The sequence below is a fragment of the Pristis pectinata genome, chromosome 26, assembly GCF_009764475.1.
Source record: "Pristis pectinata isolate sPriPec2 chromosome 26, sPriPec2.1.pri, whole genome shotgun sequence".
Classification (NCBI taxonomy): Eukaryota; Metazoa; Chordata; class Chondrichthyes; order Rhinopristiformes; family Pristidae; genus Pristis; species Pristis pectinata.
Window position 1 is genome coordinate 31,035,324 of NC_067430.1, and position 20,357 is coordinate 31,055,680.

The 20,357-nt window shown below is 50.2% G+C and overlaps 1 protein-coding gene across 11 annotated transcripts in view; it reads left to right on the forward strand.

Moving 5' to 3' along the window:
* The window catches only part of phc2a (polyhomeotic homolog 2a (Drosophila)), a 199,285-nt gene that overhangs the window by 96,474 nt on the left and 82,454 nt on the right, over positions 1-20,357 (forward strand). For 9 of the 11 annotated variants that reach the window (XM_052039333.1, XM_052039327.1, XM_052039335.1 and 6 more), the window contains one exon: positions 7,054-7,212. In XM_052039333.1, the coding sequence (XP_051895293.1) occupies positions 7,054-7,212 (159 nt within the window). Of the gene's footprint in view, positions 1-951; positions 1,081-1,104; positions 1,119-7,053; positions 7,213-20,357 lie in introns of those variants that run through there. The other 2 variants (XM_052039336.1, XM_052039337.1) reach the window with 2 other exon arrangements.

A 20,357-nucleotide genomic window follows, 5' to 3' on the forward strand; every position in this document is an offset into this window, starting at 1 on the left:
GTATGTTGTGAAGTGTGTTGTTTTGCAGCAGCAGGACAGGGCAAGACATAAAATTACTGTAAACTACAAAATAAATAAATGGGCCCAAGAAAGGAAGAACGAGGCAGTGTTCACGGGTTCATGGACGGTTCAGAAATCTGATGGCGGAGGGGAAGAAGCTGCTCCTGAATCATTGAAGACGTTTCCCACACAGTTGCTGCTGTCTTGCTCTGGAAATGTTTCACTTAAACCCCCGAAAGCAGGGCGGAATTGCCTGGAATCTGAGGCAGCCCCGTCCCGTGAGAAATGCCTGATCTTTGTGCTGGAATTGTTTCCTCCCTCAAAGCTTCGCTGATGTCTCAGGTCTGCCTCAACCAAATCAGCGAGAGAATGCGGAGCTGGGCTTATCTGAGACATCTCCCTCCAGCCCAGGATGAAACAGACCAAACAAAGGAGAGCTGGACACTTACCGCAGTTGACTTTTAAGTGGGTTTCCCATTCATCAGTTTAATGTGTGTGGAGTAATTGATGGCCTGGTGTGAGGCAGTAACTGTGGTTACCATCTGTGACCTGTGACCTCCTAGATGAATGCTTTGCTTTCTGCTGCTCCTTTGAACCCAAGTGTCATTGGCCAGGCCTAACTCTTGCCGTGATTAAGTGCCTCAATATTGTGAGCATATTTTCCACCAGAGAGCCCCCCAGCATTGCAGATCTTGTTTTAAGGCCGCCGGCCCTCGTCTCCGAGGCAGCAGATTCCGTCGGGGCACGGCATTCAGAGGTCAGTGGTTCTCCCCTTGGAGGGGGAGGCTCCCAAACCCCCCTCCCTACGGCCGGTTGCCTGGATACGGCCGGGGCCTGTGCAACTGACAATCACTCCCACACAAAAGAAAAGGTCTGAGTCATTGTGCCAGCGAGATTTGCATTCGTGTTGATGCGGCGGAGCTAAGGGGGCGGATTTTCCCGAAGTAATTGGCCACAGCTTGTGATGGAGCAGAGGATCTATCCTAACTCCTGGCCTTTGTGGGTTTAATGTTGCATGGAGACCAGTCCCTACACATGGAAACCAAGGCAGCTTCAAGTATTCCCTGCTTGTGAGGGGTGGTGAGTTCTTCAGTGTGTGCTGGATCCTGCTCCCTGAAGTATGATGTTGTGAGTAGCAGATCTGTGTTGCACAGTCTGCCTTGTTTATTCTTTAATTGGCATCACCCAGCTCGTAAGCTGTGTGACAACTGCAGAGATTGTAGCTGCCACTGCAGTGCTCTGAGGTGCCACAGTAAAAACAAATTTGTTTTTACTTTTAATTGTTAATTCATGGTCTTTCTTTTAAGAGTGGGTATTTTTCGGGGAGCCTATTGTGTTTTCTCTCTGTAAGTCGGCCGTGTCTGAGCTCTTGCTGTAACTCCACAGGACGGCCCTGGTGTTCAGGGGTCAGGTTGTTCCCCAGTCTTTGTCTGGGGTCTCCCCACAGGGTGGTTGGGGTCTGTGGTGAGGGATCAGCTCCTCAGCACACCTGGTGGGGGGGCAGGGGCTCCTCGCAGCCACACCTTGTGATCCACACTGGGGGGGGGGGGGGGTGGTGAGGGGGCACAGCTGCAGAACAATGCAACTCCCCCGGGGTGTGGGTGTCCATCCCTGTGCGTGTGTGTCTGTGTCCGTCTGTGTGTGTGTCCATGTGTGTCTGTGTCCGGTGTGTCCATGCCTGTGTCCGTCTCTGTGGGTGGGTGTCTGTGGGTGGGTGTATGGGTCTCTGAATGTCTATTTGTGGGTGTCTGTGTGTGGATTTCTGTGTGAGTGTAATCACTTATTTTTAATTTCGAAAATATACTTTATTCATAATAATTTACCCAGTAACTACAACCAGTCCGTGTTTTCTCTGCAGTCATTGTACCGTCAGTTCATTCCCTGACAATGTGTCACCACCGCTCGCGTTTCCCCTTTGAACAGCGCACCGGTCCGGTCCTGGCTGTTACCCAGGGCCCAGACCCTTGGTGCCCAGTAGCAGCAAAACCCTGCCCTCCAGTTCTTCCTCACAGAGCCTTGGGGTGCTGCACCGAGCTTCGGTGCACCACTCGGCTCGTCCTTCCGGACCCTGGAATGTCCCAGTAGGGTCGCAGACATCTCCTTATGCTGGAAGACCAACAAGATATGTGCCACCGGTGTCTGCCTTTCACCAGGTCGGTGATCTTCCAACACTTGATGCCTGTCCCAGTGCGTGTCCCCGGGAACAGCCTGGAGACCAGAGTCCTCTGTTACGCAGCTGCGTGGGGCAAATCTTGACAAGGACTCGTGCATCCTTCTCCAGACTGCCTTGGCAAACGCACAGTCCATGGACAATCACCTCAACCGCACTGCAGCCACCTTGAGCTGTGCAGGGGATCTGATGGGGAGGGCCTTTCTCACTGCCAGCCAAGTATCCAACAGGGTCCATCGTACCCTCCTCCCACAGCCTACAGAGCACCCCACGCGGACACTGCTCATGATCAGAGGTGTTGTCCTGAAGGAACCTGTCTGTGAAGGACAAGAGCTGCGGTGATGTCCAGCTGACTGGAATGGAGCAGGGCCGGTCCTGTCCTCAACCGGCCCCACTGTTGTCCTGTCCTCGACAACACCGGGGCCGGGCCTGTCCTCGATGACGCTGGGGCCGGGTAGACCCTCAGCACAGGGTCACACTTGGGGGGTGTGCATGTGTATGTGTGTGTGTTCTACACACAGCTTGAGCAACCATACACAAAGGTGTCCATCAGGACCAGGGCAGTGCTGGGTTCTAGGGAGACCTGTACATCATGATCCATCAGATGCAATGGAAATGGAAGGCGGCTCGGGTGACTGCCACAGCAGAGGAGTGGCCACACCTGTACCACATGCAGTGACGCTGAGCGCGCCTGATGACCAGGCCCTTGCCTACCATCGAGAGGCAGTGCCGCTCCCACAGTCTCAGTTTCACCTTGGCTATCGTCCCCAGATGATTCTTGCCGCAAGCTCTGGCCTCGAACCAGATCCCCAGCACCTTCGAGTAGTCGGACCCGACAGCGAAGGGGACGGTGGATCGGTCGGGCCAGTTACAGGAGAGCATGGCCTTGCTCTTCCTGCAGTTGACTCTGGCCCCTGACGCCCTCAAACGTGTTGCAGGTGCTGATCGATTGGACTGACCGTGGGTCCGAGCAGAAGGTGGCGATGGCGTCCATGTACAGGGAGGCCTTGATCTGAGTGCCCCCGCTGTATGGAATCATCACCCCCTCTTTTCCCACATCATTCCTGATGGATTCGGCAAAGTGCTTGATCCAACACACCAACGAGACGGAGGAGAGTGGGCATCCTTGCCCGACTCCGGACTTCGGGAAGCTCTCTGTTTCAGTGGAGTCAATGACTGGGGGTTGGTTAAGGGCACCTCTCATTGTTCTGTAAGGATGTGATTAACTCTTGGGCTCAGAATGAGCCACTAACCAGTGTAGGTTGTGGGTTGGTGAGGAGAGAGTCTGATTGGTGAGGTTTGTTCACACTGGCTGCTACAGATGTTCAGACCCCTGGCATCCTGGGGTCATTGGTTCACACCCTGGCTGACCCAGACCAGGGAACCGCAGCCTCCGCTGGACCAGCTGACTGTCACTTGGACAATGTCCAGTCTCCATGAGTTGGAATGTCCTCTCCTGGCCTTGCACCCACCCTCCCCCCGGGAGTGTCTTGGAATTGATTTATTTTCTCTCCTGGGTGCTTTCCAAAGCCGAGCTGCAGAACCGAGACTCCCTGCTCCTTCCAGAGGATGTGAAGTTGGGATGGAATGTTTTGAAGAGTTCTCCTCAGTATGCCGGGCCAACATCTGTCCAACGTCACACAAAACTACAGATGACTTGCTGCCTGGGAGCTTGCTGTGCACAAACCATCTGCTAGATTGTGGCTGTGACCACATTTCAGACGCACTCCATCGGCTGTAGAGCTTTGGGATGCTCTGAAGGACACAGGATGCAGGTCGCTCCTTCAGGAGTTGGCGTCAGGACCCTGGATTGGTGAGGGTAAGGTGGGGCGATTTGTCCCTGCCCTGAGCTAGTGGGGACTGTACTAGGGGAGGTAAGCATCTGTGGGATTGGGTTGGGCACTGTCTTGCCCCAGTGGGCCGAACAGTCTCTAAGCTTGGTGTTTGGGTGTTGTAGGAAACCACCTGTCATTCCAGTTGTGGGTAACAACTGTACAGCTGTGCGCAGATGTGGAGCCCGGTGAGATGGGATTACTCACGATACTCTCATGTCTCTGTCGGTGTGGGGCCCAGAGCATCAGTTCCTGTGGTGATTCCCTTCTCCCTTCCATAGGCCTGAGGCCACAAACCAACACTCAAAGTCCTGGCATATTGCAGGATATGGATGGGTGACAGCTCCTGGGACAAGTGAAGGAGTTTACAGACATCAGTGCAGGTCTTCCTAAAGTGGGTGAGGCCCAACATGCTGTTGATTGGCAGGGGCAACGTACTAGATGCTGGAGGAACTCAGCGGGTCAGGCAGCGTCTGTGGAGGAAAATGGACAGCCGACATTTCAGGTCGAGACCCTTCACCTGTCCATTTCCCTCCAGGGATGCTGCTCGGCCCACTGAGTTCCTCCAGCTTTTTTGTGTGTTGCTCCAGATTCCAGCATCTGCAGTCTCTGGTAATCGTTGGGTTCAGCCCCCTCCCTGCCCACCTTCCCACTCACTGTGGCTGTCTGTGCAGTGGTGAAATGCAGCCTGCTGATCTTTGCTTTCAGTCTCGGGTCTCTGCAGATTGCAGTGAGGTAGTGTTCCCTCAGAGTGCTGTCAGCTGTGTTTGTTCGCTGGTGAGGGATTACTGTGGGGCACGGGAGCAGAGTTCGGGCGATCACAGCCTCGCTGATGGAGTGGCAGCTCGGAGACAGCTTTCATTTTGTTCATGTCACCTTTGACATGCAAAAATGTGACCTATTGCCCTCTCACCCTCTCCAGGAAAGGTCAGTCGAGAGTTAGCTCATTCCTTGTGATGGCCAGTTTATCAAAGTAGTCAGGTTCCTGCAGTGCTGTCACACTTTGCTGACCTTGGTCTCTCCAACTCCCTCCAGCACAAAGTTACTTTCTCTCCAAATTACAACTTCCTTCGGTACAAAACCAAATGCTGGCGATCTGAAATAAAAACAGGAAATGCTGGAAACACTCAGCGGGTCAGGCGGCGTCTGTGGAGGGAGAAACAAGAGTTCAACTTTCAGGTCGACGACCTTTCATCAGAGCTGGCTTCAGACTTGCTGATGCTTGATCGGGGGATGTTTCTGCTCATCCAGAGTCCGAGACTGAGGGGGGTGGTACTGGGGACAAGTCAGCTGTGGTCAGGGTACGCATGGGCACCAACAGTGTGCAGGTAGGGTCCTTGGGGACATACCCATGGGGGATAATCTGCCCCAGAACTGGGTGACTTGCTCGAGCAGAACTGTCCACTGCCTCTGGACCTGACTGCTCGAGGCAGCAGCTTTCCCTCCCTCTGAGGTGTTGGAGGTGCCTCTGACTGTCCAGGAGGTTCATGGTCACCAGATTTTGGTATTGGTATTGGTCTATTATTGTCACTTGTACTGAGGTACAGTGAAAAGCTGGTCTTACAAACCGATTGTACAGGTCAATTCATTACACAGTGCAGTTACATTGAGTTAGTACAGAGTGCATTGATGTAGTATAGGTAAAAACAATAACAGTGCAGAGTAAAGTGTCACAGCTACGGAGAAAGTGCAGTGCAATAAGGTCCAAGGTCACAACAAGGTAGATCGTGAGGTCATAGTCTATCTCATTGTATAAGGGAACCGTTCAATAGTCTTATCACGGTGAGGTAGAAGCTGTCCTTAAGTCTGGTGGTCCGTGCCCTCAGGCACCTGTATCTTCTACCCAATGGAAGAGGAGAAAAGAGAGAATGTCCTGGGTGGGTGGGGTCTTTGATTATGCTGGCTGCTTCACCAAGACAGCGAGAGGTAAAGACAGAGTCCAAGGAGGGGAGGCTGGTGTCTGTGATGCGCTGGGCTGTGTCCACAACTCTCTGCTGTTTTTTGCGGTCCTGGGCAGAGCAGTTGCCGTACCAAGATGTGATACATCCAGATAGGATGCTTTCTATGGTGCATCTGTAAAAGTTAGTGAGAGTCAAAGGGGACAAACCAAATTTCTTTAGCCTTCTGAGGAAGTAGAGGCGCTAGTGAGCTTTCTTGGCCGTGGTATCTACGTGATTTGACCAGGACAGGCTGTTGGTGATGTTCACATCCAGGAACTTGAAGCTCTCAACCCTCTCGACCTCAGCACCGTTGATGTAGACAGGTGCCTGTACACCGCCCCCTTTCCTGAAGTCAATGACCAGCTCTTTAGTTTTGTTGACATTGAGGGAAAGGTTGTTGCCATGACACCATCCCACTAAGCTCTCTATCTCCTTCCTGTACTCCGATTCATCGCTGAACATTTTCTGAACATCAGTTTGAGTTCATCAGCTGCCGTTGTGGGATCTGAACTCGTTGCCGGACAGTGAGTCCAAGCCGAGCCCAGGAACCTGTTAAGTGTTGATTTGGGAGTAGGGTGGGTTTGTCAGTTTAGTAGTGAGGTTATGGAAGAGGTTCTGAATGATATGGGTAAAAGATACCTTCTGAGCTAGTTCTGGTTCAGGCCTGTTGGCATTTGGTTGGGGCAATTTGCAATTGGTTGGGATGGTTGGCGTTTGGTTTAGACAGTTTCAATTGGTTGGGACAGTTGCTGTTCGGTTTGCGTTTGTTTGCAGAGGTTTGTGTTTGGGGCGGTTTGCATTTGAGACGGTCTGTGTTGGGTTGGGGTGGACTGCGTTGGGTTGGGACAGTCTGCGTTGGGTTGGGGCGGTCTGCGTTGGGTTGGGGCGGTCTGCGTTGGGGCGGTTTGCATTTGGTTGGGGTGGTTTGCGCTGGTTTGGGAAGGTTTGCATTTGGTTGGGGCGGTTTGCGCTGGGTTGGGGCAGTTTGCGTTGGATTGGGGCGGTCTGCATTGGTTGAGGCGGTCTGCGTTTGGTTGGAACGGTTCACACCGTGAGGTGTGTGTGTCAGGTGTCACTGCACAGTCTGACCCAGCTCTTGTCCTGTACACAGGTGATTCAACAGGCCCTCCACCGACAGCCCAACACTGCCGCCCAGTACCTGCAGCAGATGTATGCGGCGCAACAGCAGCACCTGATGCTGCAAACTGCAGCCCTCCAACAGCAACACCTGAGCAGCGCACAGTTGCAGAGCCTGGCAGCTGTGCAGCAGGTAAGCAGCAGGCGAGGCGGGGGGGAGAGGGCACCGCTTCGGTTGGTGCTGGGACGGGAAGTAATGCGCCGTCGCATTAGAGTTAACGTCAGCGCACTCTGCAGGATCTGACGCCAGTGCGATCCATCTGAAGCTGCATCCTGTAGTTGTGGGTTGAGGTTTTGGAGTGCAGGGTGAGCCCTGCACCAACCTTAGTGTCTCTGGGCTGGCTGCTGCATGGCTGCTGCAGGCTTGTGGACCTGTGCACACAGGAGCTGCCTGCAGGGCACCCCCACCTTTGGTGTCACTCACAACGGGGGTGTCGGAAGGACAAAGCCGCCCAGAGTTATTCAGGGTGAAAGGAATGGGGAGCAGGGTTTCACTTTGGACAGGTGTGAGGACGCCCAACGTAGACGCCCTCTCCCAGCCGCCCCCCCCCCAGCGCCGCCTCTCCCGCAGCTAGCAGCCCGCTGCAAAGCTCCAGCCCCGCAGAGCTGGGCAATGGGTTCACTGTAACAGCTCTCAGCCGGAGTAGCGGTGCCACGATGAGCCGCCCTTCCCATCCTCGTGCGTAGAAAGATGTCCCACTGGCTTAAAAATGACACGTCAGGTCCAGGCGAGTACGCAGATGATGCATTTGGAAAGGGCAAACAAGGAGAGGGAATGAACTGTGGGACCGAGTGGGAGCTTGGAGAATGTGTGCACACATCACTGCAGCTGGCAGAATCAGAACCAGCTTTATTACCACTGATTTATATCGTGTGAAATATGTTTTGCAGCAGTGGTACAGTGCAAAGATATAAAACTACTATAAATTGCAAAAAGGGAATAACGAGGTAGTGTTCACAGACCATTTAGAGATCTGATGGAGGAGGGGAAAAGCTGAAGTGGGTTCTGCTCCCGTTCTGACAGCGTGCCGGGACCTGCTGCTGAAGGGTTGGGATCTGCAGGCAGTGGTCTGAGCGCGGGGCTCGGATCTGAATGAAGACTGTTCTGCAGCAGGGAGAGAAGAGATGGGCTGAATGGCCTCCCGCTGGAATCTGATTTTTTGATGCAGCAAATTGAGTCTTTTGCAATCAGAAGGTGCCCTGCCTGAGGCAACAGTGAGAGGTAGTGTGTGTTGGGGAGGTGTGGGCGGGCTGGCTGTGTTGGGGCACAGGCAGCGGAATTGTGGGTGAGTCTGCAGGGGGTGGTGCAGAGTTAATGAGAGGGTGAAAAGGGGGAAGGGAGGGACTGAAATGCCGAATGGTAATTGGTTTATTATTATCACATGCACCAAGACATAGTGGAAGACTTGGTGTGCATTCCATCCATACAGACCATTGCGAACAGCAGTACATCGAGCTAGAACAAAGGGGAAACCAGTAACAGAATGCAGAATCTGGTGTTACAGTTACAGAGGAAGACAATAAGGTGCAAGGGGCATGACAAGGTAGACTGAGAGATCATCATTACAGAGTCAGAGTCCGACCGCACCGAAACAGGCCCTTCGGCCTAACGGGTCCATGCTGTCCAAGATTCCCATTGGCCCGTGTTTGGCCCATCTCCCTCTAAACCTTTCCGATCCACGTTCCTGTTCAGTACCTTTTAAATGTTGTTAATGTAGCTGCCTCAACCACTGCCTCTGGCAGCTCGTTCCAGATGTTGACCATCCTCAGGGTGAAAAAGTTGCCCCTCAGGTTCCTATTAAACCTCACCCCTCTCACCTTGAACCTATGCCCCCTATTTCTTGGTTCCCCAACTGACTGTGCGCATTCACCCTATCTGTGCCCCTCAGGATTTTATGCACCCCTGTAAGGTCACCCCTCATTCTACTATGCTCCAATGAAAAATGTTCCAACCTGTCCAACCTCTCTCCATAACTCAGTCCCTCAAGTCCCGGCACCATCCTCATAAATCTCCTCTGCGCTCTTTCCAGCTTAATGGCATCTTTCCTATAGCAGGGTGACCAAAACGGAACACAATATTCCAAATGCGGCCTCACCAACATCTTGTACAATTGCACCATGACATCCCAACTTCCATACTCAATACCCTGACTGATGAAGGCCAGTATGCCAAATGCCTTCTTCACCACCCTGTCTACCTGTGACACCACTTTCAGTGAACTATGTACTTGTACTCCTAGGTCCCTCTGTTCTACAACGCTCCCCAGGGCCCTACCGCTCACTGTGAAAGTCTTACCCTCATTTGTATTCCCAAAGTACAACACCTCACACTTATCCAAATTGACCTCCATTTGCCATTCCTCGGCCCACTGACCCAGCTGATCAAGATCCCCCTGTAAATCCTGAGAACCATCTTCACTGTCAATGACACCACCTATTTTAGTGTCATGTGCAAACTTACTAACCATGCCTTGTACATTCTCATCCAAATCATTGATATAGATGCCAAATAGCAATGGGCCCAGCACCGACCCCTGAGGTGCACCGACCCCTGAGGCACACCACTGGTCACGGGCCTCCAGTCTGAGAAACAACCTTCCACCCTCACCCTTTGCTACCCACCATCAAGCTAATTGTGTATCCAGTTAGCCAGCTCTCTCTGGATTCCATGCAACCTAGCTTTCCATAGCAGCCTACCATGTAGAACCTTATCGAAGGCCTTACTGAAGTCCACATAGATTACGTCTACCGCCCTGCCCTCATCAACCTTCTTGGTTACTTCTTCAAAAAACTCAATCAAATTCATGAGACATGATCTCCCACGCACAAAGCTGTGCTGACTATCCCTAATCAACCCCTGTCTTTCAAAATGCTCGTCTGTTTTATCCCTCAGTATCCCCTCTGGTAACTTACTGACCACAGATATTATGCTTACTGGTCTATAGTTCCCAGGTTTTTCTTCTTAAATAAAGGCACAACATTAGTCACCGTCCAGTCTTCCGACACTCCACCTGCCGCTAATGAAGATGCACATATCTCAGCCAGGGCTCCCGCAATTTCTTCTCCAGCCTCCCACCTTTATCGTACAAGAAGTCTGTTCAAGAGTCTTATAACAGCGGGAACAGTCACCAGCCAATGAGTTTATAAATACGCAGCACTTCCAGTGAGTTACGTGCTTGGCGTTATTCTGAAGGAGCATCGGGGATGGCTGAGCGCTGCTGGGTGGATTGCTGTGTGAGTGTACTGTACACACAGACTGTAGCCAGAGTCTTCCCAAGGGTCCGCACTGAAATCATGTCGAGATAGGCTGTAGGCTACACCTGAAACTAAATCCCAGGAAGGAAGCTTCACATCGGCACAGGTGTCCAGCGATCATTGAAAGTTTCCACTGATGCCAAGTGTGCAGAAGGATTATCGAGATCGGGGTGGTTCCTGCGATGAATCCAGCCAGCACAGAAAGCCAGTACCTGAAACGCCATTGGGGAGTGAATGATCCCACGGGGATTTGATGGAGGAGCTGTCGCCACAGGCAGTCTGTCTGTACCCGGCAGGTGTGGAGTTGGAGCAGAAGGTCACTGAGGGTGCAGTGGTCTGGGGCGCACTGTCTGAGAGGGCAGGGGAAGCAGATCCATCGGGAACCTTTACAAGAGAATTAAGATAACAACTGGAATAAAGGGGAAGTTGACAGAACTGGGGAAAGTGAACTGGGATTAATGGGAGTGTCCGGAGCAGAGTAAATCCAGTCTCATGGGCTGAACAAAAGTCAGAAAACTGGATGCTGGAAATTCAAAATAAAACCAGAAAATGTTGGAAACACTCAGCAGGTCAGGCAGCAAGAAAGAGAAACAGAGTTAATGTTTTGGACTTTCTGATGAAGGGTCTGAAATGTTGCCACTGTTTCTTTCCCCACAGATGCTGCCTGACCTGCTGAGTGTTTCCAGCATTTCCTGTTTTACAGCTGTGAGCTGTGTGACCACCATCACCACTGTAGGGTTCTGTGGTCCACCAGGGGAAGACCAAGGAGGATGTGAAGATGAGGAGAACAGTTTTACAATTGTTGTTTATCCATGAACCAAGGTAGGTCAGTGAACATGAGGGCAAAGGGAGAAGAGGGCCAGTGTCACAGGCAGCAGAGCTCTGGGTTTGCAGAGAGTTGAACGAGGAGGTTGGCTCGAGCAGCTCTGGAACCGTGAAGTCAGTGGCAGTAATCCAGTGGTGAGCAACAGTGAGCAGGCAGAACATCACTGTAAATAATGCAAAGTCTCTGCTTCGTGTCTTGTGGGATCTGTCAGTGCCGAGGTTTACTCTCGATGAAGGGACGATGGTTTGCAGAGCCACTCCTGCAGCTCCAGCACTCGGCTCTTCAGTCAGGCAGCAAGGATGAAGATCTGACAGAACTCGTGTCCCAGAGTCAGACGACACCTTGTCGTTTACATTTCACCTGTGTGATTAACAGCCCTTCATTTTGGAAGAGTGGCATTTGCTTTTTCAGTCTGTGATCAAATGACTTGCCTGGACTGGCATCTTGGTTGGATTTGGCTGTGTAAGACCGTGGCGGTGGGTTGTGAGGGAGCTGTGAAGTTCAGGGAGGAGATCGCCAAGCTTGTGTCTTGGGTGTTGCCTCTCTTCCCTCTTGCCCTCCTCCCTCCCTCTCTGTCTCCATCCCTCCCTCCCTGTCTCCACCCCTCCCTCCCTCCTGCTCTGTCTCGCTCCCTCCTCTCTGCCTCCATCCCTCCCTCCCTCCTCCCTGCCTCCATCCCTCCCTCCCTCCCTCCCCATCTCCATCCTGCGGAGGGTTTGGGGAAGAGGTAGAAAAAGGATGGACGATCCACCCCACTGGGGAAGGGGGAGCAGCAGAACTCCCAGGGACCACTGCACATCTTCAGCTGGCAACCGAGAGAGGTCACAAACCCAACCTATCCGTCAGGACTGCCAGATTTATGCACTGAAAGAAGGTGAAAAGTGTTTGACAAGTGGAGCAGGTTGACCCTGCGCGGAAATAATCTACTCCATACTCTTGAGAATTTGGATTACGTGTTCATCCAAATTCTTACAAACAGCTGCATTTCATCCCAGCTGTAACTCACCTGGAGAGTTCGTCTGTATTGTGCAAAAAGTATCTCAATATAATGCATGTGTGCTTTTCTGTTTATACATTCTCATACTGACAGTGATAATGGAAACTGGAGTTGCAGGGTGACACACTCCCCCAGTGGAGACTCCATTGGTAAGAGAGTGTCGTTACAGTAAGAAGTTTACATGGACATTTCCCATTGTAATTATTTCCAACAGTAACATTGGTTATAGCAACATATGAAATAGGAGCAGAAGTTGGTCATGTGGTCCCTTGAGCCTACACCCGTCACTGAAGATCACAGCAGATTCTGTACCCATTCCCTCTCCTGCCCGATCCCCACATCCTGTGATATCGCTGGAGTTCGAACGTCTGTTAGTCCTTGTCTTCAATGTACCTAAACCTCAAAGGAGAGGGAAAGATTCACAATGAGGAGTTGCAGCAGCCAAGACTGAAGATGAGACTGTGCCGAGGATCAAGAACCAGGATGGTAATGGAACAAGCTTGAATATTGGTGTTAAGGAACACACTGAGGAGTCGGTGGTGACTGTGGTCCAAGAGGCAGGCACTGAGCAGGAGGTCGCATTGCTGGAGAGCTTTGGAGTCTGGGTATGGGGATGGAGAAACCATCTCCGTCTTGAGATGTCCATTACACTTTACAGCCAGTGCAGAGTTTTTGGACACTTGGGAACGTGGACAAATCTAAAACTAACGAGGAGGTGTGGGCCACAAAGCAGGAGTAATGTCCTTTGATGCGATAAAGAGCTTGGGCATGTTCTGAGAGGCGGCGGGATGTTGACCGTGGTGACTGAAGGAGGGAGGGATGGAGAAAGAACAAGGTGATGGAACAGAAGGATTGTTCTGGTCCAAGTCAAGATGGGACTGTTGTCGGAAGGGTTGTCATAGGTCAGATGGGCTGAATGGCCTCCTATCGTGTGGATGTCTGTGATTCCCTGCATTGAATTGTAGAATTGGAGCAGTTTACAACACAAGAGGAGGCCATTCAGTCCAATGCCTATGCTGGCGAGTATGAACTTCGGGTTAATCCCACTTCCCAGTTCTTAGTGCGTAACCCTCCAGCATGTGGCCCTTGAGAGAGAGGCATGAGTTAGTGTCAAGGGAGGGGGTTGGGCAGATGCCCAGTCCTCTGGTCAACAGTCAGGCTTGTGGTCACACTGACTGCATCTCACCTGGTCCATATCAGCTTCTCACTGCCTCCCAACGGCTCATCCTAACAGAAGTTAGATCACAGCAGCAGCATCTGCTGCCATGCTTGTTCATTAGGGTAGAAGACTCCGTCCAAAGCGGACAGCAAGTCTGAGACGGCTGGTCTGTGACTATAAAACTGGTGGTTCAGTGGCTCCCTCCCTGTCTTCTGGGCAACTTTGTTTTGAGCCTTGGTTGAGGTGTCCAAGAACAGGAGCCCGGTGCTTTTGGGCATTTGGGATCTTCTCCACATTCCCAGAAAGAATTTGTAAATCCAAGAATTATTTAAAAATTCTTGTAATTTAGTAAAATATAAATTGCAAAGATTGAGTAGACTCTTTGGATCCAAGGTGAGCTGGCTAACTTGATGCAAATTGACTTGGTGTTAGGGGGCAGAGGGTGGTGGGGAAGGGGTGTTTTACTGATCGGAGGTCTGACCAGTGGTGTTCCCCAGGGATCGGTTCTTGGCCGAGATGTAATTTGCCGACTCCGGTGTGAATGGAAGAGGAATGATGAGTAAGTTTGTGAATGATGTGTAAGTTGCTGGTGTTGTGCATAGCGAGGAATGTTGTCTAAGGCTACAACAGGAGTTAGATCAGTTGGAGAGTCGGAGGGAGTGTTGGCAGGTGGAACTTAATCCTGACAAGTGCGAGGTGACGCAGTTTTGGAAGTCTAATAGGAATAGGACATACACAGCAAATGGTAGGGCGCTAGGAACTGTTGATGAACAGAGAGACCTGGGGGTGCAAGTCCATATAGAGTGGTGGAGTGGTGAAGAAGGCATATGGTGTGCTTCCCTTCATAGGGAGATTGATCTTTCAGGTGGCAATAAGTGGTTTGTGTCCACCCTGGGGGGGGGGGGGGCATGGGGAACAGTAATGGAGAGAAGAGATGGGCTCTGCAACTCCAGAGTCGAGCAGCATCTGTGAGCGTGGAAGGAATTGTCAATGTTCTGCAGCTTTACAAGACGCTGGTTAGGCCGCACTTGGAGCACTGTGTGCAGTTCTGGTCGCCAGACTACAGAAGGGATGTGGTTGTGGTGGAGAGGGTGCAGAGGAGATTCGCCAGGATGTTGCCTGGATCGGAGGACTTTAGTTATGGGGAGAGATTTGTTAATTATTGTTGTCACATGTACCGAGATGCAGTGAAAAGCTTTGTGTGTCATCCAGAGAGATCTTTCCATAAATACGGACACTGAGGTAGTACCAAAGGAATATGGACAGGCTGGGCAGTCTTGCTTTCTCGAGAGTGAAGGAGGCCAAGTGTTAATCTGACAGAGGTACAGAACATTATGGGAGGCATGGGGAGGGTACAAAATACTCCTCCCATGGTAGGGGTATCGAAAACAGGAGGGCAGAGGTTTAAGATGAGAGGGAGGATCTGAGGGGTAAGTTTTTACACAGAGAGGGGTTGATATCTGGAACGTGCTGCCAGAGGAGGTGGTGGAGTCAGGTACAGTTGCCATAGTCAAGAGGCATTTAGGTAGACACTTGATGGGTTTAGTATAGAGGGGCAAAAAGGTCAGCATGGAAGTGTTGGGCCGAAGGGCCTGTTTCTGTGCTGTACCACTCTGTTTCAGCTGAAATATCACTAATTATCTATCCAGCTGCTTACATTTATGCTTTGCAGCCAGCTTCTACTCATTATGTGACAAGTGACTCTGATCTTTACAATCACTGCCATTATTGAGCTCATAATTTCAGGTGGCCGGTGATCCTAGGGGAGGAATTGCGGTCACGATTCCATAACCTGTCCTGTGGGTTGAAGGATGGGATCCTGAGAGCCACCATCACATTTCCCATTGAGGAACCTTCTGCAGACTGTGCCTATGGTTCAGTGCGTGAGAAACCTCCCCTCGCAGAACCACTAAACCTTTCAGCAGTTTGGTTTACAGATTCATGTCAAATTATGCTTTCGAATGGCAGGAAAGCACTGAGTTCAAACAAGTCTGGAAGTGCCCAAAGCAATATTTTGAGTAAGGCAAATTTCAAAGTCCTTCAGTACTCAGGAGAGTTAACTGCCTGGTTGTCCCTCACAGCACAGAACGTTCCAAACTCTTGCCCCAATCGTCTACTGTTTGTGACTGTGATAATATTGGAAACGCAGCAGATCATTGGCGCACAGTAGGATCTCACAAATTGCAGTGAAGCATTTACCGGTCCTGTCCTGGTGATGTTTCTTGAGGGATAAGTATCTGTCAGGAGGGTGCGAACTCTCCTGCCCTTCCAACTCATGCCGTTTTGCTAAACCAAATAGGTGGGTTGACTTATCGGGAAATGATGGACAGGCTGGGCTTGTAACTGCTGGAGTTTAGAAGAGTGAGTGGAGATTTGATCCTGAGGGGTCTTGATGGGGGGTGGGGGGTTGTGGAGAGGAGGTTTCCTCTTGTGGGAGAAACTGGAACTAAGGGGTCAGTGCTTAATATAAGCGGTCACCCATTTCACTCGGGGATGAGGCAGGATTGTTTGTCGTGGAGGGTTGGGGGTCCTCGGAACTCTCTTCCTCAAAAGGTGATGGAAACAGAGTCTTGAAATGAATCCTCGAAAGCAAGAAGTGAAGGGTTAACACAAGTAACAAGGGCAGAGGTGAAGGTACAATCAGATCAGCCACAATCACAATGACTGGTGGAGCAGGTTCGAGGGACGGAGTGGCCTCCTCCTGCTGTTCACTGGGAGGTACCACCTGGGCGAGGACAGAGAGGATCTCAGTCAAATATCTCTTCAGTAAAGCAGTTGGGTGAGCCAGGTGTATATCGTTCCACTTGGGCACCCAGGGAAACTCCATGAGTTTAGAGGGAAAAGGAACTCGGTGGGTCCACTGACTGTGTCTCCTCACTGCTGTTATCGACACGGGATTCAATACTCCCTGTGCGCCCAGAACCATGAGTCATTCCTCGGACATCATATCATGAGCTGAGTTATCCCATCAATGTAACATTGACCGGTGTAGGTCATTGGCAGACGGCTGGGAGTGGGGAAATAAATGAATTCAAGGCAAGAATCTGCTCAGCAAAACCAGTGTTTCCTCTGACAGATGGCACATGAAACCTTTGAGTATTTTGTGTGCAGTTCTGGTCACCCCATTACAGGAAGGATGTGGAGGCTTTGGAAAGGGTACAGAAGAGTTTTCAACAGGATGCTGCCTGGATTAGCAGGCATGTGCTATAAGGAGAGGTTGGACACACTTGGGTTGTTTTCTCTGGAGCAGCAGAGGCTGAGGGGAGACCTGATAGAAGTTTATAAAACTATGAGAGGAATAGATAGGGTAGGCAGTCAAAATCTTTTTCCCAGGGTAGAAATGTCAGGTGCTGGCGAATATGCATTTAAGGTGAGAGGGGGAATGTTTAAAGGAGATGTGTGGGGCAAGTTTTTATTTACACAGAGTGGTGGGTGCCTGGAACAGGCTGCTGGGGGTGGGGGTGGAAGCAGATACGATAGTGGTGTTTAAGAGGCTGTTATATAGTCACATGAATATGCAGGGAATGGAGGGATATGCATCACGTGCAGGCAGAAGGGATTTGGTTTAATTCGACATTGTGTTCAGTGCAGACGTTGTGGGCCGAAGGGCCTGTTCCTGTGCTGTATTGTTCTGTGCTCGATGTTCACTGAATTTGAACGGTGGTATCTCCGTGTCACTGCTGAGGTTTGAGCCCAGTGAGAACTGAAGCACATCAGCCTAGGAAGTAGATTGCCAATACCTCGTCTGTCAGCATGCAGCACAGGTATGGATTCCCTGATTGGACCCAAGCTGTGGCTCTGACAGAATGTCATTGAATGACCCCCAAGCCTAAAAGGCTCTGGAATGAAATTTACAAAAACAAATTAGACCCCTTGGAAGACGGTGAGGGAGATTAATGTTTTCAGTGGCAATAAGTGGTTAGTGTCCAGACTGCAATTCAATTTCATTTGTAAGTGATGTTTGTGAGAGGGACGGGGACAGAAATGGAGAGAGGAGGTGGGCTATGCACTCGGACTGATCTAGCAGGGCAAAACACAATGCTTCTCCCCAGGCTGCTTCCAAGACGAGGCACAGACATTCGGAGCTAGAGCCATATAAAGCTAGAGCCATATAGAGAGAGTTAAGGGATAAAAAGGAGCCGTCTCTGGATCAGATTTCTCCTGAGAGCTTTCCCAGCAGAGGAGGAAGTATGAGTTAATTGCCTTGGGAGTTCTGTGGTCGGTGTGATAATGGCCAGCTTTAATGCTATCTACGTGGTCCATCCTAGAAATGAACAACACAATGGGGGCCAGTTCCTCCTCACAAAAGGCATTAGCTTGGTTATTGCGAGATGGTTTTGGGTGATAGGCGCAGGATGCATGCGGGCTGCAGGTATGCAGCTTCAGTGGTGCCTTTGCCGTTACGAGGAGCTTGCATTTATCAGGTGTGGGTGGGAATGTTCGATCCCAGAGCCTGCCCATCACCGTCTCTCGCTCTCCAGCTGGGTACTGGTGTGAAGAGGTGCTCATGGCCATCTCTGTGGCAGGTCTGACCTGAGCTTGGAACTGTACAATGCAAACACACATCACCTCACTGACCAAGCAGACCACATCAATTTCACACGGTTTGTAACTGGTCGATCAAATCTGAGTGTTGATTTGATGAAATCAGGTCTTAAATGGTGACGATTGACAGGTAACAAAGATCTTTACTGTAGTATCTCAGCTGTTAAATATCTGAGCACCTGTAGAGTGATTTAGTTGTGTGTTGAATTAATTGAGCAGCAAGTGATGAGATTTTGTAAAATTCAAGGGATGTGTTTAGTTTGTGAAATCAGTTGATTAGAAACGAATAGTGCAGAAGGCATTCACTGAAGGGGCTTTGCTGATGTGCAGCCTTGAAGAAAAGGATTTAAACACAATAATTTAAACAAAAATTGCCACCGACGGCTGTGGAGGCCAAGTCATTGGGTATATTTAAAGTGGATAGGTCCTTGGTTAGTAAGGGCATCAAAGGTTACAGGGAGAAGGCAGGAGAATGGGGTTGAGAGGGAAAAATAAATCAGCCATGATCGAATGGGCCAAATGGCCTCATTCTGCTCCTATTTATGGTCTTACAAGCACCCATTATCAACGTCCTGATGTAGCAGAAACATAATACAGTACAGCACAGGAACAGGCCCTTCGGCCCACGATGTCTGTGCTGAACACGGTACCAAATTAAACTAAATCACTTCTGCCTACACATGATCCATATCCCTCCATACCCTGCCCGTTCATGTGTCTGTCTAAACACCTCTTAAACATTGCTATTGTATCTGCCTCCACTGCTTCCCTGGCAGCATGTTGCAGCACCCACCACTCTCTGTTGAAAAGAAATGCCTCGTAAATCTCCTTTTACGAGGAGGGGGCAGGCAAGGTATTGTAGCGGTTAGCATAACGCTATTACAGCGCCAGCGACCTGGTTCAATTCCCGCCGCTGTCTGTAAGGACTTTGTATGTTCTCCCCGTGACTGCGTGGGTTTCCTCTGGGCGCTCTGGTTTCCTCCCACATTCCAAAGATGTATGGGTTAGGAAGTTGTGGACATGCTACGTTGGTGCCGGAAGCGTGGCGACACTTGCGGGCTGCCCCCAGAACACTCTACGCAAGATGCATTTCACTGTGTGTTTCGATGTACACATGACTAATAAAGAAATCTAATCTTTTAACTTGCCCCCTCTCACGCTAACCCTATGCCTTCTAGTATTTGACATTTCCACCCTGGGAAATGATGCTCTGGACGAAGCAGATTTATAAAACCGAAGTCTGGAAGCTGTGTGTGGCCTCTCTCAGTGTAGGATTTAAACTGCTTCTAAACCTCCTGCAGCACTTGTGTTCACTTTTCACTTGTATGAATATTTGCCATGTAAACGTACATTTCTAATCGGTAGGGTTATGGTGGTGTAAGGTGCTAGTTACATTTTCTGAAAATGACCCAATGTAGATGCTCCTGGACTTTGCCAGCACAGCTGGAGAACTCTTATCAATAATTTATCTTGCTGGTAATCAGACAGAATTTCTTTTTGTACCTTTAACCCTCACATAAGATGTCAGATCACTGCACACCAATTTCCTCCTGTTGAGGCTAAAAGTCAGTGTCCTATTTATATCCTATGTGTCTTGTCTCTAGTGAGTAGAATCATTTGTGCCCCATCTAAGAGTCGGAATCTGGGACACTGAGTCACCTGGGGAGACCAATGACCTAGAATGGAAATTCCACTGTGATTTTAAGACTGAACAATTTAAGAAGCTTTAATACACTGTGCTGGTGAATCTGTCCCTGGGCTGCTGACACCAATCTACAAATGTGGAGCACAGTTGTGATCTGTGAGTTTAATGGACGTATTTGGAGCAATTCAACGCAGAGGCAGGTGCTTTTAATCGTGTGGAATAAAGTTTTCGACATGTGGTTCAAACGTAGTTGCACATTTCGGACTCCAGATCAGTAACTTTCCTGTTGACACCCTTTGATTGTGTTACAGTTTAAGGAAGTAGAAGTAGGAGATGAGGTTTGAGGTCGGTGTGTATCTGAGATACTTTGTGAAAATCATCCGTAGATGAGTACGGTAAATGTGCTGTTATCCAAAGTCAGTTGATGGAGTTAAGAAGCAAAACTTGAGAATTTACACTACAGGGCTACCTGTTGAGTAAAGCACAAAACTACCCTCGCAACATTGAATGGAAATTGTTGACATAGTAATATGTAATGGGGACATAGTTCCTCAAGGATCTCACAAAATATGTTTGCTCAAAATATTTTCAACAGGAGGTGAATAACTTGCCTGAAACTCGTTAGATAAACGAAGTATTCTTAATTCATCAGCTGAAGCTGTCAAGGCCAGCAATTACTTCCCATTACCAACTGCCCTTGAGAGGGTGGGGGTGAACCATCCTCTTGAACCACTGCTGTCCTCCTGGTGAGGATGCTCCCACAGTATTGCCTGATAGTTCCAGGATATAGATCTCGTGACAATGAAGGACGGTGTGGGACTTGGAGGTGAAGCTGTACAGGGTGGTGTTGC